The following is a 27641-nucleotide window of genomic DNA, read 5'->3' as shown; positions in this document are numbered from 1 at the left end:
TCCTCGTTTAAACTGAGGCTAGAGGATGGATGATAAAACAGTGACCTGAGAGCCTATGGTTGCAAATGCGTTCCTTGAGCTTTGGTCAGAATGGGGTGTGCTGGAGAGACTATGGTGGAGCGTAAGAAATTCCATAAGGAACCAAGTAGGGGGACAAAACTAATGCTTCCTAAAGTGGAGGCTTCACCCAAGGTAAAGCCAGCAGCCTGTTGGACTGCCTGGAATAGTTGCTTGCAGGGTGCACAGGGTGGGCTGTGTGTATCTGGCCAGGCAGCTGAGCTGGCTTGGTGGAAGCTTGCAGCTGTGCGGGGCGATAGCGCTGTGCTGGGGGGCTCTGCCTGCCCCTCGGCATGCCTGCGTGCAGCTGCCGTCTGGGCACGGGTGGCTGGAAGGTTGCCTATTCTTTCAGTAGATTAAATGTCCCTGAAGGACATCAGGAAGCGCTTTAAAATATCATTTTTGAAATGTACTTGAGTTTGTTTTGACATTTACCTGCAATCTTTCTATAGAACCTTACAGATTCTTATTATTTTGAAATAGTCTTATGAGCAGCGATGAAGAAACTATTAGTGGTTTGAACTTTTCTTAAATTGGTATTGGATAGTCAAAATTAATAATCAGTATTTAATATGCTAGGATGTATTAAGCTTAAGTTTCCTCTGTTTTCTGCCCAGTGAGATTTCAAGTTGTGGTCCCTTCAGCTCCTTTGCCCACTTCTGAAGCATATTTGCTTCTGTTTCTAGTTTAATAGTAGAACTGTAAATGTGGAATACATTTGCAGTGTGTTGTTTCAGTTGCTTAAATAGTTTAAAATGTCCTAAGTTATTTAAAATGTTCAGATTACGTATCTTTAACCTCAATTTTGCATTTTTGTCTCGACTCTTAAAATTTTTTTTAGAAATCTGGGGGAGAGAAATTCTTCCAAATCTAACCTTCATCAGTTAGGAAAAGCCAACTGGTACTTATCAATCTTGCCTACGAAACACATGTTGGCAAACATTATGTAAGCTGTTCACTGTGCTAGTTGCACGCTTACATTTATTAAATACTTCAGCTGTGTATGAAATATAATATGCATCTTGTCTTAATGCAGAAAGTACTTATGAAAGTGTGACTTCTACAAGCATGCCCATTTTGTGGGAAACTCCCTGACGTGTTGCTGCCATCAAAACAGTATCTTCAGGAAGCAAGAAGGAATATTGGAGAAACAAACAAAAAAGGGACATTTTTATGGTACCATTTTTATGGTACCCCAGATCAAGCCCCACACCTGTTCAGCAGCGTTCCCCTCTGCTGTACAGGTTCTGCTGTAGCTTGCTTAACAAAGCAAGTAAGTAGTCAGTCAGGCATGGCTGTCTGTGGCAGGTCAATCCTTTTGCCAAACAACCTGATTGCATTTTAAGGCTGCGGGCTGCAGAAGTTAGTCCTTGGACTTCTGACAGATGTTCCTTTGGAATGTCATGAGAGCTGTTGTCTTCTTCTCTGATGTATTACTATCTGCTATCAATAAAATGCTTAAGGCATGACAAGAAGAGATCTTCAGAAGGGTGCAGTAGTGTTATGAAGCATTGGGCCAGACCTCCGCCATTAAAGGAAAAGGGTCTAACACTATTCACTAAGGAAAACATTGATCTGTAAGGTCACAACAGTTCAAAATTTGTGGCTTAAGGAGTGGAAGAGTGGTAAATTGTAAAGAAGATACAGCAGTTAAAGCAGGTGGCCTGCATCTGTTACTGGACAGCGCATTGTGTAGTCTGCTTTGAGTCAAATGCAAACACTGCATTTAGAAGGCAAATGTGGAGGGGCTCCTCTGTACCCTGGTTAGAAGGGACTGCATGAAGGGTTGAGTAGCAAGGTGGATAAATGGATGCAAGTCAGCAGGATGCTCTGGGAAATAACCAAAGGCAGTGTCTGGGTATGTAAACAGGAAAAAATGGGTCAGGTTGTTGGTGTCTTCTATGTTTGAATGCGGCACTGGTGAGCTTGAGAATGTGTCAGGGGTTGATGCTTGCATTTCCAATCAATTCTGGAAAAAAAGCACACACACAGAAGTTTCAGAGAATATAATCAGAAAATGATATAAAGAAAATTTTATCTGTTTATCTCAAACAACAATTGATATGCGAGATAGCTTGCTTGTAGTTAGTGGCCAGAATCTTTGCTCGGAAGGAGTAATGTGTAGCTCTGCACTTGATGGCAGAATGGAACAAAAGCAGAGACACAGCGGCGATGAAGAGTTCCTTTATTCTAAAGCATGAGCAGTTACTGTTTGCAGAATTATCAAAATCATTCTTTACTTTTAGCTGCTTCCATTATATCCATTATATATGGGGGCAGCCCCACACTGTAGTTAGATCTGTGGAATATTTTGAGAGGGCAAAAGACTTTTTTTCTGAGACGCAGCACAAGCAAGGTCACTTTTTAAAGGTTTTTCAAAGTGACTGACAGCCTGCAGCAGGACTAGCAGTGGTCCGTGCTGGGGAGGCCAGCTTCTCTTCTTCTTTGGATTGACAGTGCAGGCAGCCCGTCCTCTGAAACTGCCTGCTAGCTCAAGCTAGCAAAGGAGGCTTCCTTCTCTCCTGCTCTCCTTTTCATCAGAGGTTTCCTAAGTGGACTGCAGAAATTTTCCTCATAAATAGCCTGTTAAAATATATTTGTGTGTACATATTTCTTTTAACTACAAAATGTTTTAGGTATTGATATAATACTTTGATTTACTTCAGAGGAGAACATTGCAGCTAGTTTTAGTGTTTATGTTGCCTGTAATCCTCAGAAACGTGTTCTGCCAGATTGAAATTTTGAGATCAGTGGATAGTTTCGATATGAAGTGCAATGATCTTTTGATATGTAGTCAGTCCAAGTGTCTGGTCTTATCTGAAGCTGGGATAAAAACAAAACTTCTGAGTGATAATAAATTTACTTTAAGAAACATCTAAAGCTTTCTTTAGAAAACTTTGTTCTTGCAGTATCAGAGTTGTATGAATCATTAAATATCACATAGTATGATAATTTGCTATTTTAAAGCTACGTTTTATAGCTAAGTTTTCAAGTGAATAATTGTTCTTTGTTTCTTATTTTCAAGGTATGGGCTGAAGCCAAATGACCAAATTCTGGCAGAGGAGAAGCACAAAGAACTGTAAGCCTTTTATAGTGATATACATGCCTGTTATACGTATTTACTTTTCTGTTTATCACATACCTTGTTATTAAAGACCTGAAACAGAAATCTTTTGTTTTCAGAAGTAGCTTCCATGCTTCAGTCTACTGCAAATTATAATATTTGTCTAGAAATGCATTGAGTTTCTAAAAAGCAAGAAACAAACAAACAAAAAAAAACCACAGTCAATTCATTCTTGAATAATTCTGTTCTTAACTGCAGTTCATATACACACAACTTAAATTTTGTACTGTTCATCCTAGTCAATGTCTTTTTTATAGAACTGGTTACACTAACAGTTACTGACTTCCTGCAGTATATCCGTGTATAAGTGAAATAAATATTTGCTTAGCAGAAATTGGATGGAAGACTTTTTTCAGGTTCGGTGTTGACTTACTATTTAAATTTGCCTGGCTGTGTGATGTTATGGCCATCCCCACCTTTGCAAATTATCAGCACAGTCTGGCTGTGGTTTGTAACATAGTGAAGAGTCACCAGAGCCCTGTCAGTCGTATTGAAACCTAACTTCGATTGTACTGATTGCCTGTTTCGGCTAATCTGATTTTTGTAGCCTAAAATTATTGTTCCTTGAGGAAAAAAAATAGATTTGTTTTTGAATGGATCATTCTTTTGTCTTGTAGGAGAGTGGCCATTGGTAGCTTAATGAAACATTTTAATAACAATATTTTTATTGATTTTTATCCCTCATTAAAGAGGTGCCCAAACCAAAGAAGGTAGAAGTTCAGATTTATTACAGTTTTAAGTAATCTCTCATGTTCAGGCATAATAACCCTTCTTTTTTTTTTTTTTGACACAATAATCATTAAAATATAGAAGCTCTACATCTGAGTTGGAAGCAGATACTGCATTCTGTGTCTTAAGTATGTGGACATTTATTTTGAAAACTATTTTGTACCAGTACACATTGCATCTAGTTATAGTCTAGGTGGTACATAGACAGGGAAAGATGGATTCTGAGCCTGGATTTTGTCAACTCTTGTTTCTTTTTCCCAGTTACGGTAAGTTTTAAAACATATACTGAAGTTCTTGAAGTTACTGACTTGTGAACTATATACATGTTTTGAAAGGGAAGGGAGACTTGTTAGAGCTTGACATGCTTTATTTAATAACTGATTTGTTTAATCTCAGTCACTATATTAAAAGTAATCACTAAACAAAAGATGGCCCAGTTGGAACATTCCTGCTCATTTGTACATTTAAGCATACAGGTTATGTAAGGTTAATATTGTAATATTTGTATTTCAGAGTTTAGTTAAATTATGAAGAACTTTAAGAAAAATAATGTGAAGTAGTTGTCATTCCTATTACTGATGTTTTTAATATCTGCATGTTACTACCACTGGCTGACGAGCTATGCTTAGTGCATGCAGTCCAATATTCTTGCCTCATTCGCTCAGTGAAGAGTGAATGCTCTGAAGAACTTTCTATTTCAATGCTCTCTCTGCCATCCCTCAAGTCCGTATTATATAACTGCTTTTTTGAAGATCGTTTGTATGAAAGATGGTAGAAAACGCTTTACTTATCAACATTATTTTATTTATTCAGGGCCTCTTAAAAACACTCTTATAGTCATTACAGAGAAGTCATATATCCAAATAAAATATAGCAATTCAGGATTCACTTACATGTTTCTGCCCTTAGCATCAAGATAGTAGGGGATTTGTTCCCTTTTGTGTGCATCTTTATGCTTAGATACAAGAAACAAATTTTTTAAACTTCCAGCCCTTGCACCTAATTGTCTTTTTCTGTTATTACATTACCAGTATTATATTATTTCGTAATACTCCCAAAAAACTCTTAAGTAGTTTATCCATATGTAAGATGAGGTAGCTGTTTGAGAGGAATTAGTATTTATTGCTGTCAGATTTTTCCATCTTAAAAGTTTTAATATTTCTCAGTAAGGTCATAGTTACCAAACAGTAAAAATGTCTTCTGGTAATTAACATTTAATTCCTTTGGGAAAAAAATAAGTGTGTGCTAAAAGCATTAGTGATTGAATTACTAGCCAAATAAAATTTCCATGTTCTTTCTGCAGATGGAACAAGACATTTAACTTATATTTATACATCATGGTAATGTACCTGTGACATTAAAATGGCCAGAGCTCCAGGCAAAAGACAAGCAACAGCAGTTGCCTTTGATCAGTAGATAAGATTGGTTTTATGTAGAACATTGATAATAGAGCATTGGTAATAGAGCATAATTATGATTAAATATGCTAGACCGTTTAAAAACTATACCAACTGGAAGTACCGAAAGTACTAGCAAGTTCAGGGGCTAGGCAGAAGTTAAATGACATGCAGGTCTGTGTTTTGGACAGTACAAGTTGTACTGTGTACGCAAGTTTTATTTGCGCAACAGATACTGATTAAACAATGTTTTGATGTGCGGTATTTCATTTGAAGTAGTTTAAACATACTGAAATCCTGTCTGATCTCTCTAAGTATGTTGCATGTTACTTAATTGCATATTGCCTACTGATATCTTTAAAGCATGTTCACTTCTTAAATGGAGTTAATTAAAAAGCAAACTCAATAAAACTACAGTTCTGTGTGAATCTGCTGCAACAGATCCTTTCTTGAGCTTTTCATTGTTATCACTCCAGTAGCTCCTGAGAGGATCTATGTACTGTTGGTTATAATGAAGGAGTTGGAACGGGCTTTTGCCATTGACCTTGGCATCTTCTATGTGGTTGGATACTTAACCGGGGAAAAACCCTGGTAGGTCAGTGTCACCTTGTGTCAGGACAGACCTTTAGGACTTCTCCAAATTGCTGTGTGCTGTTCTGCCCGGACTGTGTTAGCCATATGGTACGGAACAGGTTAAAGAAGGTTGGACCTCAGAGCACTTGCAGTCCTTCAGTTGTCTGATTTGACTTACAGATGAGTCATTAGCTACTTAATTACCCTTTCCTGATATTTAGATAGATGTTTTTTATTTAAAAGAAATCCCAGTTGTAGGGAGTGGTGCAAGTTAAAGTACCATCAGGGTAATTGTTGCTGATTTATTTATAGACTTATTCTTCAGTTCTGTGCCCTTTTACTAAGGTGTTCTGAATCTGTCCTAATGCTTTAAAAGTCAGTGTAAAGAGGAGTTGCTTAGACTCTGTATTTTTTTTCAGTGCCCAAATCCCTCTGCTTGAAATATTTTAACTTCAAGTCTTTGAAATATCAACAACTTTTATATTGACTTACCTAGTAAAGAAGAATTCTTTGGCATTCACCTAATAGAACCGTGATTTTCTGACCATCAGATGTCCTTCAGTTTCTTAGCAGTCACTTCTGCACTTCTGTGTTGCTGTTCCTAATGAAAAAGTAATTTTTTTCCAAAAATTAGTGTCGTACCTCCAGAGATAATTGGGCCAGTTACAGCTTGAATTGGCTTGATCCTGTTGTCCTTGAATCTTAGCTATCTAGAGAGGTACGTACAGCCACTAAGAGAGAGTGGAGTTGGTTTACAGGCATCATACTAAACTTCTATTTTAAGAGCTAAGGTATGAAAGATCACTTTTTTTTTTTTTTTCCTGCTTCTAATTCACTTGTACTGCAACGGCCATGTAAAATGACCGTTTGTTTTCATTAGTGTATTTTAGTGTATTTTTTTTTTTTGTATCTGATAGGAATTTGGTAGCGCTGAAGTTACAAATAGATGCATATACGTTATTTTTGGAGTCCAGCTGGAATTGTCTAAACTGTTCTGCTGCCCCCCTGTCAGCTCTGAATGCACACGAGGTGGAGGTCACTGTCCTGTGGCTCAGCCAGGGAACGGAATGCGTAGAGGCTCTTCAGCCAGTTTTGTTATAAAATTAGAAGATTAGTTCAAAACATCTTAACTGATGAGCAAGCCAAACATGTTGACTTTTGTAGTAAATCAAGTGAGCCATCATCTTTGTTTTCACTGGCTCATCTGTGATGTTGGTCATCTGCAGTGAGAATAGCAGACAGGGGAAATAGTAATACCTTCAGTTTGTGTGGGTGAAGAGATGTCCATGTGATGTTTACAACATCCCACAAAACAACTACACCCACTTAACTCTGAGGGGAAAAAAAAATAATTCCATCTTGTAAGGTTGCTGAGGAAACTTGGACTTAATATGGTTGGTGGGACCTTAATGTTGCATACTTTTCTCCCTCTGAGAACAATAAATAAATAAAGACTCTGAGAGAAATGGAAATGCTTTTCTTAACCCTTTGTATAGTCCTTACAAGAGTTGCTCCTATTTTTAATTCTCAGAGTTGGACTCAATGACTTCAACTGAAGGTCATGTTGACTTGTGTGCGTTTGTTGTTTCAGCTGATTTTTTTTAATTTCTTTTGACTGTGGTTCCACATCAAAAGTTTTCAAAGAGAATAAATTGAAGCTAACTGCAGCAAGTGATGGGATGTAGCTTGTTATCTTGTCTTGATATTAAATAGATTTTTTTTCTATTTGTTTTCCAAATCCCCAATCTGACTAGAAATACAGAGCCCATTTTCATTGGCATTAGTTGGCAAGGGTGGTCTATATTTTGTTTTGAACTTGGTAATGTGAATAGGCAACTAAAGTATACTTATTATGAGACGTCAAAGTCTCTTGTAAGTGCTGTGTGGAGTTTAGTGATAGCACCGAGTCTGTAAGCAGTGCTCCATGATGCTTAGTTTAATATTGCTTTGGCTGCTGGTTATATGATTTATATGATATATTGTTTAAATGATTTTAGCCATGACTGAACACTACTTTTTTTTTTTTTTTGGAAGTTAGTTCAAGGGGAAAGAAGGAAATGTGGGACTTGTTTTGCACTCCACAATTAGCTTTGCTTTCATAACTTATCTTTTTACAGAGATAAAGATCACCAAATGAGAAAGGGGAATAAAATAAAACACAATCTTTCTTTCTCTTCTGTCAGCTGTTTGATGTGTTGCAGTCAGAAGGGAAGACAGAGATGTTGCTCTGATGCAAGTTGGCCAAGAGGAATTTATTTTTGTACTTGGTTCTTGGTGGCACGCTTGCTATATGAATACTTTTTCATAGCAAAACATAGCAAGGGAGAAAGGGACTCTTGAGCCTGAACAGCCTGATGGGTAACGGAGTTTTGACTGATCCTTATCATCTTTTTTTGTTTGTTGTTAGTGAGTTTTTTTCTGATTTTGCTTAGCCAAAGTATAATTGAGGGAAGTGGGTATTGGAAGGCTAAGTCTTGGACATGCAGGAGGTTTGTTTGGGTATTTCAGAGTGCCTTGGGAAAGAGGAGAGAAATTGACAGAAGAGGTTTAGAAGGAGCCTACGTAAATTAGATGGAGGATGTGGAAAGGATTGGTTTGTTGGTATGTTGTAGTGGAGTTTGTTTACATTTAGAGATTACCATGTATCTATCATGACAATTAAGAGCAAAAGCTAATGAACTTAACCCCAAACCCATTTGCTATGCAGCCATGCCTCACTGATGTTTGACATGCAGTGACAGAGATGTGGGTGCTGGGGACCCAAAGGGGAGCAGCTGTCTGATTCATGCTGTTGGAGCCACCCAAAAGCTACAGTATTTTGTGCCACTAGAGGGTGTAGCTTATCTTATCTTCAGTGACATTCTCAAGATCTTCCCCTATATGTAGCTTTTAGGATTTGCTGTCCAGTTGGTATGTAGTCTCCCTAAATTACTTTTGTTTTATCCATCCTTTTTTCCCTTGAAAAAATAAAAGAGGGTAAAAATTCTGGGGGGAAGAGAGGGAGAAGAACTAAAATATCAGAAATACTGAGCTTTAAATCTTTTGTCAACCTCCTCAACATATGCTGACAGCATAGATGATTTGCGTGGTTGGGGTAATGTATGAACCTGTCACAGGCATCTGTCAAAGCTGTTGAGTTACTTTATGTAATATACGTCATTTACAGTTACTTTTCAGTAGATTGTACTCTTTTTAATGTACTTTTTTAATACATACTATGTATTAAAATATGCATTTTAATACATAGTATGTATTAAAAAAAGAAGAAAAGATTTGGGAATGAAATAATGCGCCCCCCACTTCCCATCTTTACCAAACTTAATTTTAGATTTTGACCTTTTTTGTTTAGATCAAGCTACCATACCAGCCTGTTTCTTGCTGTTGTGGTTTCAACATAAATTTCAATAAAAGTTTCTACTGTTGAATTGATATATTTTTAAAAACAAACAAGCAAACACAAAATCTTTAGAATTGCTAAAAATGGAAACTTCAATACTGTCCCTTTAATGGATAAATAGCAATTTAGAATCATCAGTCTCTGTAATTGCCATAGCAAATATAAATACTGTTGCATGTTGATGCTTATTGTTCTATGTCATCAAGCACAAAGACGAAGCTTGCATTAAATGCCTGGTACTTATTTGAGCTTACATATTTGAAAAACTTATTTGTTCTGTGGATATTCAAAAAACGTGCAAGTGTAATGAAAGACTGATTGGAGAACTTTGTACTAATCTGGACTGCATTTTGTTAATCCTATTCTTTGGGTTGTTGGCTCCCTCTGTAGCAATTGCTTTAAATTGCAGTTTGATTTCTCTAGAATTGTTTTATTATTTCTGTGGTGTATTTTAAGGCATGATTAACATATACAGAAAGAATCATTTGTGGCTAGCTACAAAACTTCTGCTACAGATTGTTCCATCTTCTTTTCCATTCCCTTTTCTGCCTGCCCAATTTTGCTGAATGTGGCACCAATGCAAATTTGTGCTATACAAATCACCTTATGAAATAATTGGTAACAGCCAATTCTGCATGAAATTTCCACATACCAAATTTAAATTAGAGCATAAATGCTTTTTCCTTTTGTTGGAGACACACTTTACATTTGCTTCCATTTAAGATGCAAAAATTTCAAGTGTCGTAAATTGTTTTCTTTTGCTTGCATATACCTGAAATTACTGTCAAGCACAGGCTAGCAGATAACCCCCACCATTAAACTGAATGCCCGGATATGTAAGGTTCGAGTATTCTCAACTCCTGTAAAGGATTTCAACTTGCCACTCATGGAGTGTTCATAGCAAAGGCTTCACAAACAGCAAGAAATAGTTGTACCCTGTTGTCCTCTTGGGGTTCATATTTCCATAACTGCAGTTTGGGCAGCCAGTGAGGGGTGGCATTCAGAAAAATGAGGGTTTTTCCCTACCTGCTTCACTTGACATCTCTCTTATTCTACATAAACTCAAAAACAGTGTGGGGAAAAAAAACAAAACAAAACAAAATGCAAATGGTGTTAACTTTATTTTATACTAAGTCCAGGTATGCGCAAACAGCAATGACATATTAGAAGACCCAGTTTGATATATGCAGACTAGTTCTTCATTTTGTGCTGTATATTTCTTTCACTTTGCGTTCTATTGGATAGAGATTGGAGTGCATTACAATAAGATGCTATCTTACGATGCAGAGCTTGCAAAATATTTTGGGATGACTATGCATTAGTTAAGATAGCAGGAACAGCTTCTGCATCTTTGATAGTATGCTGCAAGTGCAGAATTTAGAACTGGACACAAACCTGTCTGGAGAGGATAATGTTGTGGTACGCAGTGTAGTGCTAAGCTTGAGATGTTTTTTAAATTTAGAAATGTCCAATTGGTCAGTTTACTAGCTTGGAAAAATACCATCTGTTTTAGTATCTCTTACAAAGACAATGTAAATAAAGATTTTCTGTGGGATGATTTTGTGCCATTAATGTAATTCATCTATGCAGCTCTTGCAGCTTATCATGCAGCTTGAAGTATCTGGAGAGAATGAGATTTTAATTAAACATGTTTTTTTCCTCCTGTTCTTTTTACCATAGCACTTACACGTTGCATTTGTTGCATAACCTACTTGAGCATTTTATGAAATTAAATCAGTTTCATAAATGCACTGTGTGTGGAGGAGAATCTTCAGAAAAACTACTGACATCTTCAAAATATGGTTTTGCACAGATTTAAATGGAGAAAAAAAAAGGCAAAGCTGTTGAAATGGTTGTGTTAGTACTGGCTTTGCCACAAGGTGGTGCATTATACAACAGCTAGTTTTATGGTGATTAAATGAAAATACAATAAAAGATGCAAAATGTCTAATTCTTTTAACCATTTTTAAGTACTTGGCAGTGCACCATTGTCTTAATTACTAAGTCTTTCTTAGGAAGACTTAAGTTTGGGATGGGGAGGCTTACTACTTTTGTAGAGACTAATGAAAACAGCAAAAATAAGAAATTTACGTTGTGTTCCATATCATATGCAAAAGAAATCTGCAATTTGAGCCTGAGATAACAGATACACCTGAGTATACCAGGCAGATTGTGTCTTGTGTTTGTAACACAGATCACAAACATATTTAGTGTTCAGATTCTCCATTATAAGTAATACAATAACATAGTAGGGTTACAAAACCCAGAATGATAGTTTAATGTAACACAAGTTCACAAAACTTGTGTAGTTTTGTCTTTCTGGCATGATGTGCTTTCAGATCACTTACATAGGTTGCTAATGTGATTGTCAAAAAGCAAGATAATGAGATTATTGAAAAGCTGGCCAATGCAAAAGGGTCACGACATTCATAGTTTGGTTAGTCCTCAGACTAAGTGGATAATTTAAGCTTTAGTATTTTTGCACTTTAATTTTTTGGGGAAGAGGAAAACACCCTACTGTAACAGAATGCTAGGCTATATATGCTATAACTGAAGTTTAAAGTGCCAACATCTTTCATTTGGTAGCTGATTTTTGAATAGCTTCAAGCTTTTCTGAACTCTGAATTTTAAAAATATAATGTACTGCTTGATGGCACCTGTGTGCACTAGAGAGTGTATGTATGTGTTCTGTTTAAATGCACAAACTATGAAATTTATTGCTTCTTCATAAGAGACGTAGTTGTCATTTTTCCTAAGTAGTCAGATAACGAGATCTATTGTGGTGTAGTCCCATTGTTCTCAGAACTTCATGTGCTGTTCAGTGAATAGCATGGTATCTGTTTCTCCTGTGCTGGGATTTCAGTTTCCGTATTATTTTTTTCCACTGAAACTATTTTGGAATGAATTGTCACAAGTGAAATTCAACCAACATCCTGCTTATTACACATTGTGGGTTTTTTGAAAGCACAATCACATCAAATTTTCAGTTTTCAAAGCTGTTAATACAGCATCTCTCTTTACTAATTTATCTTGAAAAGTAACCTCACTTACAGATGTAAGCTCTCTGAATAAAAAATATAATAACCTGTACAGTTTTACTCGTGACTGAAAAAATAGATGTCTTTGTCCATTCAGTCTTTTCTGGGCTAAGCTTAACCCCTAGAGTACCAATTAGTGCTCAGGATAGTGGCTTCTGCTATTTTAAAGCAAGCGATCGTCTATCAGAGCAGTTGAAATGGCTTTTGCGAACATAATTTAGTAGCTGTCCATTAATTGCCTTTCCTTTCATAGAACTTCAGAAGGAGACCTCAAGAGATCATTTAGTTTTGTTCCCCCTAATCCAGCCAGAGATGTATCTTTGCTATTCCTGGTAGATGTTTGTCTAGCCTTCTCTAAAGGTCTTTGATGGAAATATAAAACATGTCATGTGGAGATGTTGCAATCTTAGTACACTGTATTGGTGTGCCACTTTGTTTCTACTAAAAAGCTCCCTTTCCCCACCACTAGATATAGGTTTTAGTCTTTTCTGATTATAACTCTGTTCCATGATTCTGCGTGACACAGAACAGCTTATTCCCTTCCTCTTTATTTTCATGCTCTCAAGTCTGGTCTTTTCTCCTTCTCTGTAGACTGGAGATTGCACACTATGTCTCTTCCTGCAGCTCACATCATCTCAACTTCTCAATTTCACCGCGTTCTTCTGGCCTCCCTCCAGTTGTAGGTACTTCATGAAGTGTTACCAAAAATGGGATGCAGTCTTCCAGCTGTGGCCTTAACCATATGTAGTGTGGAATTCCTAAGGCATCAAATTAAAACAGATTAAACTCAAAGCTGAGAGAATACAGTATTCTGAGAAGTGGTATTGCAACCATAAATATTATTCTTTAAATTTCAATTTTTCTATCTCTTTGCAAGTGCTGGTTGCTGTGACTTAAAACTAGAAATTGCCTAGTATTAACATTCATACTAATTATGAAAAAGACTAACAAAAACTTAATACTTACGGCATCTATTACTTCAAATGTTTAAGGTTTACTTATTTTGTTTTAAGAATAACTGTTTTACTAACTAACCTGCATTCAAGTATTGGTTGACTTACTGTTTTTTTTCTGAATGAACATAGGAGAAATAGATAGTTGAACCTGTTCAGATAGCAGACTCTCTGAAGTCCTCTGAATATGTTATATAAACCGCCAACAAAATAACATTGCGTGTTTAATTCCCAGACGTGTTTCTTGGACTCACAATTCTAATGTGACTTTGGGGAGTTCAGAATTGCTCTTTAGGAATGGCTGCAAATTTATGGTGTTTTGGGGGAGTGAATTGTTCTTCATTGCCTCCTGGTAAGCCGGAGATCATGAGTTGAAGGCAGTTTGTCATCACCATTTTCAAATTTGGAGTGATCAAAGGTGTACATCATTTATTTATGAAGAGCAGTTCTTTGTACTTACAAGTAGGCTTTATTTCTGATCCTTCCTGTTACGAGCAATAATGTTACAAAATCTGGCTGTTTGGTTACTTTACAAAAGTTTGCCTTTGCACCAAATCTGCTCTAAGTACATGAAGTGGTGGAGAGCTTAGTTCAGTAAGCTAAACAGTGGAGAAAAAACAGCAAAGAGGGAGTTGGATAAATTGAAGAACGAGGCTGGCTTGCAGGATAAAACACAGAACTAATGCCCAAAAGTAAACAGTGCAGAAAGAAGAGTGGAGAGGGAGTTGGATAGGTTACAGGGTGGATAGGGGTGGGATGGGAAAAAAATGAAAAGGGTTTTCAACTGAGAAGACAAAGCAGTGTAGGACTGGCAGGAAAAATCCATGTGCAAAGGCTGCGGTTCTGTATTTGCTAGAGTGAGGTTCTGTGCACCTTTCCACCCCTACAGGCAATAACACAGACCAGGCAGAACAGCCTGCTATGGGAGGAAAATACGGAGACCTGAGCTGTTCGTTTTTTTTTTTTTAGTATGATGGAAAATATTGCTTAGAGTCTGACCTAATCAGAATATCTAGGAGACTTGACTTAGCAGTATAAGTATATATGCCCAGTATGGATATGTGTCTTTACATTTGTAAGGAGATGAGTGTGTTTTAGCGTAAAGCTGATTTTTCTTACTGATCATGAATAACTTTGCAGATCTGCCAGGAAATATCTCATCTACTGATCTACATACTTACACAGCTCAGTAATCGTTGTATATAGGCGTCTCAGACATTTAAAATTGATTTGTTCTCGCAGCTTTCTGTTAGATAAGATTGTAATTTTATGGATTTGTGGCCAAAGCAAACAGGGAACGTAGCTGGCTGCAAATTGCATGGGAAACTTGCTGCAGAATCAGAAGCTGCATGCCTTGACCACGGAGCCATCTGCTTATTCTGAGCAGGGTCTCCAGCCCTAGTACTGTGCTGGCTGTACAATCGGATGACCTTGCTTTACAGGCGGCGGAAACAGCAACTGACACAGACTGCTGCTCCTGTCCCCAGCCCAGTGATCGCAGATGGAGCGCAGCTGCTGCGAGGGATCCAGCCCTACCTTCTGGTCACATGAGTCAGCTGGTGCAGTTGCAGCTGCAGATGCCAGTGTCTCTGCTGAGCAGCTGAAACCAATAGAAATTATTCAAGCTGGTGCAGGAGCATGTGGGAGGTGGCAGAGATGAACTCCCTGTGCCAGTTCAGCATCTTCGGCACCCTGCTCCTGCATCCTGGCCTGGTCTCGTCTCTTGGATGTAGCTGGCTCTGGCTGGGAGGGGGGAAACAACAGAGCTCTTAAGGAGTGGCAGCACAGAGCACAGGAATACAAGGATATTAGTTCATTTCAGTTGTTAATTCCTGATGTAGAAGCAAACAAAACTGAATAGACACATTTTTTGCTTGTCCTAGATTTATTATGGATGTAAGATGTGTGCAGGTCTCACACTGGCCTATCAAAGATAGGCTCATAGTCTTCCACTTTACTGAAAAAACTACTTTGGGAAATTAAGTATTAGTGCAGAAATGTGTTGAGTGCTGTAAATTGAAAGTGAGTATTTAAATGAGGTAGTATTAACTACTGTAGTTGCCTGTCCTTTTAAACTGTAGTGACAAGTTACGTTACGATTTTGGTGAAAGCTGAGATGGGCTATGATCATTTGCTTCTAAATTCACTTATCACCTACTTGAAAAAAGTTATTTATCTTAAGCTACTGTTACTAGCATTCAGCAACAGTGAAATGTCTATATGCAACAGTGAATAAGCCTACCGTTTACCTCTGTTGACAGAATTCTGCATGGATTTCTGATTTCAAAACAAAACTAATCTTGTTGGACTGTAATCCTAGCTGCAGCTATGGGAGTATTCTGAAATAGCTTTCTTAAAGCTTTCTAGCACGTTAAACATCAAACTTCACAATGAAGACATGCCATCCTAGTTGTCCAAATGCACTTGTGAATGGTTGCTATAATTTATGGGACCTTTTCCTAAATTGGAAGGTTGCGCCTGTGTCAGTGGTTGGACATTGAACTTTTAAATAGTATGACTTTAGTTATTGTTTTTTCTCTATGCTGAGAAAAACACTCTGCAAACATCTTTAAAACCAGTTATTTCTTTCCCTATTCCTGGCATATTGGTTATTGTAGACGACAATTCCTGTACAGCAGCCTTTTTTTCATTTTATTTTCATTAATGAGATTTTTTTGGCTCTGCCACTGCTGCTTACCATGAGGTCACCACTTCGGTACTTGAAAATATGAAATAATCACTTCTCTAAGGAAATAGGACATAACCAAATGGGCAGGAGGGAGAAACTGAACTGAAAGACAGGAATAAGGAAGAAAAGAAAAAAAAAAAAAAAGAGGAACAGGCCTATAATATACAGAGATTTTAAAAATAAAAATTTATACTGAGAAGACACTGAATTATTTTCTTCATTATTTTGAAATGCAAGACAAAGCTGATGCTTATGCTCCTAGTTCAGGTGAAAAAAGATTTTAAACTTCAGTGAATATATGAGAAGGATTAGAGCACTGGAACAAATTTATATTATGGATCTTGAAAATGTTGCAAGGAGCAGGATCTTGTATTTGATTTTTGAAGTTCCGTGTTGTTTTTGTACCATTACTTCTATGTGCAGCTGCTCTTTTCAGGCTGTTTGCTAATACTGCCCTTGCATTTCCCACCTAGTTACCTATATTCTTGGGATGTGAGCTGCTCTAAGAAGTGTATTTAGAAGAACAAATGCCCTGCTTATTTGTTTCACATTTGCTCCACTAGGATCACGGAAGTAAATGGTGAAATTTTAAAAGGAAAGATACTGCCACTGGATGGTGCTATTGTTATGTTATTTAACTTGCATGCTGTGGTAATGTGGATGGCGTGAAATCTCCACCCATGTACTCCCCAAAGGTTTTTGTAAAGATCTGCTACAAGGAAAATCCTGTGTATACAGGTCACGGTACCAATGGAAAAATAGTCATCGTAACCTATATCTGCACAAACGTTGGGCAGGGGTACTTCTGTCTGGTGTGACCTGTATTTGACCTTTGCAGATCAATGTGTAATGCAAGTTTGGGTGAAAGCATTTTTTTATGGATCGTGATGTTCTCGAGGAATGGGATCTATTTGAGCCAATCAGCTCTGTGAAATCTGCATATTCATAAAACGTCTAATTATCCAGAAAGAGATGCTGAGTTACTGAAATTGTCACTTTGAACGCTTTACTAACAAGAGGACTGTCTTTTAAAACGGCAGGGGTTACATAGTTAGCTACTTATTACGTTAAAAAAATAAAGTTTTGACTGCTTTATGCAAATATACTGCATTACCTTGTATAAATGAGAAGGTAAATCAGCTTTTGAAAGCCCTTCATGTTTTTTGAGGGGTAGAAAATGAATTCTTCTTAGAAATTTGCATTTTGAGAAGTAAATAACTACTTGAAAAGGTGCGCCTTCTTTTAAAGATTGCAGTTTGATAGTCTAGAGACTTGTGAGTTAAAATGGCTTTAGAAAAATCTGAAATTTTTCTTAGAATATGCTATGAACAATTGAAAATGTGTTCCAGTTTTCCAAGAGGATGGTTTAAAAAAAGATTGTTTTGTCTGCTTGCTTTCCCTCTCCCCCTTTTTCTTTCATATGCTTTGATATGTCCAGAGGAATTGGAGTTGGTTTTTAGAGAGACCTCAGAGAGGGAAGGAAGGAAAAAAACAAACACAACAACAACAAACAAACAAAACCAAACAACACATACACTGAACCTAAGAAGAGCATTAGGATGTACTTACTGGAAATAGTCTATAGGGTTCAATATATGTGTAGATACGTTATGAGCGGTAGAAGTTGAAAAGAAATCATAAATATGAGGCCAAGTATGTCAAAGGCCCAATCTCAGAAAGTTACAGAGGAAAGGATCCACTCCTGTGGCACAGACAACTGGGAAGATGAAGGTTGCTAATCTGTCTGAAAAACTCATTTGTTAGTACTCCCTTTCCTGCATTACAGCTGTTAGAAATGTTTATAATTTTTAATAGAATGTGGTAGTTCTTCCCAGTCAATATAACCAAGTGGGTAGGTACAGATACTTTTTACCGAATTTTCCACTCTGCACTTAAGTTGATTAAAGATAATTAACTTAAGTGTATTAAATATTCAAAAGTACCTAAAATGCATAAAACTAAATGAAATGAAAATCTTAACTAATGTTAACGTAACTTCACACCACATGTAAAAGCACAGCAAAGGAAGCTGGATGACCCTTTTTACTCTGATAAATTTTATTTCTATGTCTTTTGAATGTCTCAAGGTAACATTTTAGAAATTAAAAAGAAACATGACAACTTTATGTCCTTCATTGCGTCCATTTTTCCTGGGACCAAGTGAGATCATCTACAAGATCAGGTATCTGCAAGAACCTGTGTTGTGGTAATTGGCAGTGGGAGGCCTTCTTTGGACTGCTTGTTGGACAGTACCGTGTGTGTGAGTTACCAATTAAGGTTGATAAATAATTTTATTGATCGTACTTTGTTTCATTTCACATCTTTTTACATGGCCACTATTGAAGTAATCTCTAATTGAACAGGAGGAGAAAGCTGACCTTCATCTGTATGTAGATGCTTCTCAAACTCTTTGTGTTACACTATAGATTAAAAAAATGAATTATAAATTCAAAGAAGTTTCAGTAATGAGAAATCTGTGAATCACTATAGGTAGGTACACGATTCTAGATACACCTTGGTTTTTCAGTGTTGTTTTTTTGTTTTGTTTTGTTTTTGTCTGGGTTATTGATCTGCGTGAAAGGGTGATTACACTTCATTTTGTGACCGCTACTAGGCCTTCCGGCTTGTGTGTGATAGCTAAGCAGAATTATCGCTTACTTGAAGGAGCATGAAATCCTAGATATGTTCCCTCATGGAAGTCTTCTGTTCAGTGTGTCATAGGTCTGTCTCACTTAAATGCTATTACTAGAGATTCATTTACTGACTGTAATGAGGTAACACATCACAAACTCATGTTTTAGTCAGTGTGATTGTGAATGCAGATAGGGTGTTCCACAACCAAGATGTAGTAGTAACATATGTCTTTTTAAAAAATTATACTGTACAGTAATTGTGATAAATTTCATAAAACAGATACTGACATATACTTTTTCAGAGCATCCAGATTCTTTGGTCTTTGTCATCAGGCTGGGCCTTATGTATTTGGGCCCAGTATTTTAGTGTAGATGCATGAATCTTCTCTGAGTATTAGAAGCCCCTTCTCCCACTTTTCCAGCTTTCATTTTACTTTAGCCTTTATAAACCATTTGAATTCAGTGTTAGTCATTAGTGTCACACATTACCTCTTTGCTCTCCCTTGTGTCTTGGGGTACTATTCAAATTTGCTCTCTTTGAAGAGGGGCAATGCTTAAAAGATTCATTTTAAGGAGAGCAAAAACCATGACCGTTAATACTGCTTCTCTGATTTTTGCATGTGTGTTTTTTTTGTTTTGTTTTTAGTATTAAAGAGAAGCAAGCCAATATTAAACCAATCTGGGAGCTTCAGACAGGCAAACTGATCTAAAATGAGGCATGCTGGATTTGGCAAGCTGGTTGGGTGAAGGAATGAAAATCCTGCAAGCAGTATCCTGACAATTATGAAACAAATTATTTTTCCTTGTTAAGTCCTTAATAAACTGGGGCAGGGGAAAGCATATGCAGATGTTAAATTTCGCATTAAAAACCCAAAGCCACAATGAGAGGGAACACAGTATGTAAATTTCTCATATTACATCATGACTTCTCTCTGAATACTTGGCATTATTTAAAACAACTTTGTTGAATTGGATGAACTTTGATCCTAATGAAGAACATTTGATCGTATTAAGTGCAGACTTCAAACGGGTGTTTATCTAGAGAAGAAATGTTTGCAAGTAAGTATTCTGTGTATATCTAAACAATTTAAAACTGCTATTTTTAGCATAATATATGTTGATATGCAAATTTCTCTTAGCCTGAGGGGTGTATATACTACTTTACAAATTGTGCTCAGTGTTTCAGTTTCTCAAAACACAAATAAGCTTACATTTTCTGGACTTGCTTTTTCTTCCTGCTCTTTCATCATGCAAATGCAGGTTTGGAATGAGGCTGTGTAGGCTTGCCCTTAAAGGATACAGACTGCGGTTAGCCTAACCCCTTCTGGTGCTGGGAGAGTGCAAGTCATTTACCCCAGGTCATGGACCCTGGGGGGTCTGCTGTGGCCTTATCTCCTCTGCCTTACTTTGCAGTGGAATGGCCACTTTATGCCTGTTTTTGGGAGGACAGAGTAAGTCCTGTAGTTGTCTGAGTTAGAATGCTCCCATAATACATGTGGTTAATACAGCACTGGTATTGGCCCTGTTCATGTAAATTGCTTTTTTGTTTTGTTCTTGTTTTAAGTAGACTAGACTGTAGGTTATCCAAGCCAGTTGGTGTTAATATGTAAATGAAATTAATTACACTTACTCATTGGATTTACATGTAGGGATAGTATTTGGAAAGGCAGATGTTAAATATAATCCTGCTGTGCTTTCAGGAAGGTAGCCTTTGAGGAAAAGACACTCAGTTAATATGGATGCTGTCTGGGCAGGCAGCTAGTGTTTTCTGTGGGTGCATTTATTTTAGTGTCTACTTTGGATTTCTTCTACTTTCAAATTGTTGCTTTGGACTGTCCCTGCTTTTGCACTTGCCTTCCTGTTGTAGCCAGAGTACATGGGCTGAATTCTTCCTGGGTGAATCTAAAAAGAGGGCATGCTCCTTAGGTATGCTAACTAATGAATGTGGGCTATGGGAGTAGGCAAGAGCTAGTCTGACAGTTGCCCTGAAATATATGTACAATGTGCACAGCTACTCCTAAACACAGTTGATTGCTTGGCTCTATCATTATCTCTGTGTCTATGAGCTTGAAATTTTTTTTTCAGATCTAGGACTTCTTGGGGCAATTCGCTCTCAATCGAGCTGTCTGGGTAGTTCTGATGGCATTATGAAACCTTTCAAGTATGAGACTGCTGCTTCTAAACTCATAGTGGTTAATGTATGTAGGACGCTTTTATCTTCTCTGAAGAATAAACAAGTGGAGACATGAACACTGTGTTCTTGGAAAAGAATAACCACTGATGTAGGATTTAAAGATAAGAAAAAAAAATCGGGACTGGACTGGAATGCATGTGCTAGCTGCTAGGAATGCTTGTTTGTTAATTTAGGGATATTTTCATAGTTAAGATTGAACAAAAAATTTGCTCTTCATAACTAAAATCTGGAGAAGTGAAATAGATGAGAACTCTGAGTGCAGTTCTGGTTTGGTTTTGGCTTTCTTGTGTGTTTGGGACCTCGGGTCATCTAATGGTCATCCCTCTTAATACTGCAGGAACATTAGGCATTGTTAATACTTCTTTCTCTACCATTTTTTGTTGATCATTGATCAACACCGATCGTTTTAGCCTATACTCTGTGGCAAGCGTGATGTTTTGTGGCTTTTGGTCCTATATAGGATGCAGTTCAGATTAATGTAAATGGTAAGTTATTCTTGGGGAGTTTGATCTATGCAGTTCATTCTGTGGCCTGGATCATTTCTGCCTGCAGTTATGGACAGGAGTCTGCTTTGATTCAAATATCCCATGTATTCTTATGTTGTTTCATATTTTGCATTTTTGCAATTTAGTGATGTTTTACTGACTTTAATACTTGGAGAGCAAGGCTGCCTATCATTAAAGCTACTGAAAAAGGTGACCTTTGCAGAACATATGTTTAAAAACAGCACATGTAATGGAGATTTCAGGCTCATGCCGTGACAGCAATAGCACAACTGTTTTTATATGGACTTAAATATTGCTGCATTTTTTCTGTCATTTGTATTTTTAACTTAACCCACACTACTTAGATGTCAAAGTAATTGCTGCTTCCAAAATCAGTTAAGTAAAACAAAGTTTGAAACATGACAAAAATGTTGATAGGAGTAGCAAAGAAAGAAATGCAGCAGCTCTGTGTAGGTACCACCCAAGCTCTGAGTAAAACAAGCAGTAGGGAACTGCAGCCCTCAGAGCTCCTGACATATAGCAGAAAGCAACGTGTGTTTTAACAGCAGGAAAGGAGTTGTTGGTAGATGATGCATCTGGTGTCTTCTCTGAGGTTTTGTTTTTATTTTCTATTTGTTTAGTTAACTTTAACTTCTATTTCTTTTTTAATTTAGTTTTGTTTGCTTTTGCATTGAACTTCAAATTTCCTCTACTTGTGGAATCCCAACCTGTTTGGGTTTTCTTTTGTGTCTTGTTTTTAAGTTAGACATAGGGGGTTTGGAACTGAAGGCTGATTCAGTTACAGAGTGATAACAGATCACTCAGATTCAGTATAGAGTGATATACGCTCTAGTGTATAGGACTTCAAGCTTTTTCAACATACTTCATTCCTCACCATGTAGTAGATTTGTTTGTTTTGCATGTCTGCCATATCTTAAAGTTACCATTAAGGTTGAATTTCTGGTGAGTATTGTTGTATTTCACTGAGAAAGAACAAAAAGTTATCAATCATATTCTTAAACTTCTGGGAAAAGTATGGAGATGTATCAAACTGTCAGTGGACAAAGCATGAAAAAATGACCTACTTCTGTGGATGAGAAAGGGCCTGATGGTGTATTTGGATCACCATAGTGAAGAGCACTACTTTTACCTTTTATGCTCTCCTTGTGGGTAGGAGTTCCCCTCAGTTTCAGGGGGCTTTGGGGATGAAGGTGTGTTGTTTTTTTTTATTCCTCTTTTTTTTTTTTTAATTTTAATTTTAATTTTTTTAATGTTACAGCTGAGTGTTTACATTCCTATGGTAATCATGGTGAGGTCATTGAAAAATTCATTTGTTAGCCTTTCAGAGGAAGGATGTGCATGCTTATTGTAAATTACATGCATCAAATTGATTTGAAATTGGCCCATCAGTTACATTGATTTAAAGCACCAGAAAATTGATCTAAATTTCATAATTTAAGAATGGAACTAGTTTCTCTTGTGGGAGGATGATTTATTTAGAGACCAACTGGAGCATGAGTACTTGTGTAATAAAGTAGATAATGGAGAGGCAGCAGTGTTGGGAAAGAAGTAAAAGGCTCTCACAGTTTGTTTAGGGACTGATTTCACTATAAGCCATTGAAAATTGAATGTATGCGAAGATTTCTGGGTTTCTTGTAAAAATGTGTTCATACTGTCACATTTAACAATCACATTTCTTTGTGTTTTTAGTGTGCTCTGAAGCTTTAGTTAGTAAGCATTGTATCTATTTATTAAAACCTCCTAAATAACAAGCTTTTCCACTTGTAATGAATAAAGTGGTATGCTGGTATAATATTCAGAACAAGGTAGTGGTGATACAGAATAGAAAAAAACAGAAGTTTCAGATACAGGTACATTTGAAAAGGTGTCAGATACTGAATGTACCCGAGAAGAAAGACGGGAAAAGTAGGTTAAAAGTGAAATTTGAGCTCTTTCTGTTACTAAACCTTTACACCTGGTGTTACTGTTCTGGGTAAACTATTAATCCTACAACTAGTTTTGTGGAACTAGCAAACACTTGCCATGTTGAAATCTGCATGCTAGAATTTGCACTGTTTTTGTATTTTAGATCAAAGAAAGTAATATTGCACAAATGGAGATGATATCAGGCTTGAAACAAGGTCAATTGCAGACTACAAAGTATACGTGCCACTGATAAATGGTGGTAATGCAGAATATTTCTGGGCACTTCAGGCACATAATTCTGTTTCCTCAAAAAGCATTTAACAGTATGAACTGGTGTAGTTCTTCCCCTTAAGTTGTGATCTCTGATTTAGTTCTCTTAAACTTGCAATGTTTCTGTGTACAAGTGAATTTGAATGACTTGGTACTGAGCTTTTAGTTACTCATCTTGGATTCTTAAAATGATGAAGAATGGACCTGGATTTGTGAATGCCCAATGTCTTACTCATGCTAACGTGAACACTATGAAATGAATAATAATAATAATGAACCTAATGAGTTTGCATAGGACTGAGCCACCTGGAGGTGTTTCCCCCCTACACCTACCCCATTAATGATCATGGAAATGGGGAAGAGCTGAGAACCATTTAATTCCACTAAGTATTTTCTTGATGCTGAAGGGTGGTGTATTTGCTCTTGTATTAACTTCTGTATCAGCGTCAACATGGCATTTCATTTTGCCAAATGATATTTGTGATGTGGGCTAATGAAGCTCGATAATCATTCATGATTTTCTTAAACAGAAGATTGATTGTGCATTTCCTTAGTGTGAATGAACTTGCTGAAAGTGACCGTAATCAGCATACAAAAAGCAAATGAGAACATTGCGATCCACTGTGATTATTATTATCCAATTTCATCAGTCTTCATACCTCATGTATGCAGAGAACAAAATTGGTGCTAACTTGTGTTGAATATATAAAATATGTCTGCCATCAGTAACCTGAAATTAGTGAAAAGTTTTAGGATTGACCAGTATCGAGTTGGGGGGGGGGAGAGTGACAAAACTGCCTCTATACCCTATTGTGTTTAAGGTATTAAAGTACATTTATTCAGAGAATATATCAAGTACATTGATTCAGAGAGTAAAGTAACGCATGGGTTGTTAGACAAGTTGAGGCAGTTCTAAACCTGAAGCAGTGATTTTTGAAATGGAATTAGGACGCTTTCATTTTACCTTTTCCAAACTAAATTTAGCAGCTTTGGTGAAAGCAAATTATAAAAAGCAGATGAAAATGGGAGGCAAATCTTAGAAATAGGTATATTGAATTTAGTTTTCATAGAGGAAAACTACTGTAATTATTGCTTATAGTAGACAAATAGGTCAGTTATTTTCACTTGTTTACTTATTTATGATATTTGTTTAATTTCTGTAAGATGAAGATAGCAAGTATTTAGGTAAAACGGAGGGAACGGTACTTGAATGTTGGTCTTTTGAAAAAAAAAAAAAAAAGTCATCATGGGTGCAGAGGAGGGAAGGGACCAGTGACCGTTTTTAAAGCTCTTTGACTCATTTCTTGTTAACTTAGAATTTTTAAGGTTTAACCTCTTAAAATCATGATTTATGGTTATCTGTGAAGTTGCCCATTGGCTCTTCAAGTCCCCTGCTTGGTATGCATTTTAAATATATAAGATAATGATTTAATAAAAAAAAATGTTTCCAACACTTACTAAATAAATTAATGGTTAAGAAGGTAAATATGAGTTGACTTAAAGAATTTATTTATGTAGTTAAATGCATCTTTAAAAAAATTGCATTCCACCTGGAACTGTATGTAGTACAATTTCTAATGAACATCATAGAGGGACCTGACAATGTATGAATTATTCACTGGTAGATTATTATATCTTTGTTGTTAGCATGCAAGATAATGAACGTAATTACTGTGGCAGTGTACTCAGGGGAATGTGCAGTTCTTCTCTCAGTCTAGACTGGAGTTACCAACTAAAGGGGAATTAAGAAAACATGGATAAAGTCTGGTAGCTTAGATGCTGCCACTTAGTTCCCTATGCTGCTTTAGTGAATGTGTATGCTTTGTATGCTTCAATCCTGAAAGTAACTTTTTCATTTTTGAGAATTGTAGTAATCTTTCTCTTTCAACTCTGGCAATATTGCACACTTGGTAAAAGGATTTTGATGTTTAATTTTAGAGCATTGTAGATTTACCCTCTTCTATTAGAATTGTCTATCACAGTAAATTAGTATAAACAGTCTAATTGCTTAGGAAATCCAGGGTAAAAGGTTAATCAGCAATTTGCCTTTCTTTAAGGGACTTAGCTTATTATGATCTACTTGTCTTAAAGAACTTTGAAAGCATTATCTTCTGTGTGTCTCTAATCTGTGAGGTTGTCCACCTGATCTTAAGTTAAGCTTTCTGATGAGCCAAATACTTCTATTTTCTGTTTTATATTATGATAACTTAAATTATCAGTAATAAGCCATCCTAATTAAAGTTTGTTAAATCTACAGCTCTGCTCCAATTACACACTAATCAATTATACACTAATTTAATTCTACTTAGCTTGATACAGTGCAGCATTAATCAGATTCAGGTTTAATACAACAGATTTACTGCATTAACCAAAAAAAAATGGTGCATTCAAATAAAGGGGAATAAAAGAAGTCACAATGCTGAAGAATGTACATAAATATGTTCTTATCGATAATGTATTGTAAAAGATTTTATTTTTCCATGGGGAAGTATAACTGAAACTAGTTCTTTGTGAGCAGATTATTGTTATGAGCTGGAACCACTGATAATGTAAATACATTTAAGTGTTCATGGTTGTTACTCCAAATTCCTTATTATCTAATATAGGCAATTGTATCACTTCTAATGTTATTTAAGTGATTAGTTGTGAATTTAATTTGCCAGAAGTTACAATGCCCTTGGTGGTAAGAAAACTGGAAGCTAGTGGCCATCTAGCTGCCATTCTTGTGCTCAGACTTGTAACTGCTTTACCCTAACATAACTGGCTGTACAGCTTGAACATTGCTGCTGCTCTTACCACTGGCTAAAGTTTTGCCATGGCCATTAGAGAATATCAAAATTAGGAAATACTACATGTATATAAAAGCTCGTTGCAAATCACTGTTTTTGTAATGGATACCACACAGTTTCATCCTTGCTTTAAAGCAGAAATTGATAAGTAAAAGCCCCAAACTAAAAATAAAAAGTGATTATATAATCAAGTTGTCTTTGTTACTGAAGATGCAGTTTTGTGCTCAGAACTACTAACACTACTTCTGAGAGATACAATCACACCTTCAGCCAACACACCTCTACCATGTGTTACGTTCTAGCAGCACTCTGATCTAGACCTGAAAATCTTCCAATAAGCTAATCCTTTTGGTTCAATTGTGCCGAAGTGCTGTTATAACTGATTTAAATTCATTGTTCTCTGTGCCCATACCTGAAGTTAGGGGGTATGTGCTTCTGTATGAGGGCTAGGAATGGACTTGGAAATTAATTGGAAATTGTTACCTGTTTAGCAGCTGAGCTCTTATTTTCTCTAGGTGAATTCTTCATTGGTCAGAATTTTATTGCAAAGCACCTAAGTGAAGCTAAGCACCAGGGAAAGAGGCCCCTGGAATACAGTGCCCCCTTGACACTGTATTCCATTTCACTGTGACCCTGTGAAATGGAATACAGTACTGGTTCTGTCTTGGCACTTAAATGGAGCGTTTCTAAAGTTGGGTTCAGCAGAATGCTGTCTCTTCAAGAGGGAAGGCATAGCTACAGCATGCTCTGCTTTTTGCTCATCATGGCTGTTTTGGACATAAGGGCTTTTTCCATGTGCTCTTATGTTGCAACATGTGCACAGACGCTGTCTGCATGCTCTGTTTTCCCTTCTTCTTTGTAAGGCTTAGAAATTTCTGAAGTCTGCCACTTGAGGAACCTTCTAAGTTTGTGAGTTGCAAGGGCGCAGCTGACTTCAAAAATACGGATGCCATGCAAAGCTTAATAGGGTTTTGCAAAAATGCTCACAAATAAACACTTTAACCAGATAAATAGAAAATTGTTAAACATCAAAAGGAAAGAGAAAAGCCAGCAAATAAATAAGGCAAGGTCTCCAGATAAGGTCATGTGAAAAAAACCATTCCTCTCAGAAGCAGTTTATTAAAACTTAAAAATTAAAAATGGATGGGGAATAGGAGACTTGAACAGGTATTTCATAAATTAAGATCTTAGGTAAAAACTAAGCTGAATAATAAATTAAGTCATACTGCTCAAAAGGACAGCATGATAAGTTTTCAGATGGTTTTGGTCCTAGAGAAATGCAGGAGGATAGTTGGGTTTTGAAGAAACTTACTGGAAAACAGGAGTAAGAGAGCACATAGAAAACAGTAGCTATACTAGTGTCTGCTCTTCTGGGTGGCATGCATCC

The 27641-nt window shown here is 36.8% G+C and overlaps 1 protein-coding gene and 1 long non-coding RNA gene across 2 annotated transcripts in view; one reads left to right on the top strand and one right to left on the bottom strand.

Annotated features, from left to right (window-relative positions):
• Window positions 1-27641, top strand: part of ADK (adenosine kinase) — a 278665-nt gene that overhangs the window by 27729 nt on the left and 223295 nt on the right. The window contains exon 3 of the mRNA XM_027460598.3: window positions 3083-3136. Within this exon, the coding sequence (XP_027316399.1) occupies window positions 3083-3136 (54 nt within the window). The remainder of the gene's footprint in view (window positions 1-3082; window positions 3137-27641) is intronic.
• Window positions 12021-27106, bottom strand: LOC140002728 (uncharacterized). Its single transcript, XR_011810018.1, has 3 exons — window positions 26738-27106; window positions 14805-15011; window positions 12021-13073 (listed from the first exon to the last, which is right to left on the bottom strand). It is a non-coding gene; the product is annotated as an uncharacterized lncRNA (long non-coding RNA).

This window comes from Anas platyrhynchos, chromosome 6 (assembly GCF_047663525.1).
Source record: "Anas platyrhynchos isolate ZD024472 breed Pekin duck chromosome 6, IASCAAS_PekinDuck_T2T, whole genome shotgun sequence".
NCBI lineage: Eukaryota > Metazoa > Chordata > Aves > Anseriformes > Anatidae > Anas > Anas platyrhynchos.
The sequence above is the reverse complement of the archived record's forward strand: the minus strand, read 5'-3'. Positions and strand labels throughout refer to the sequence as shown.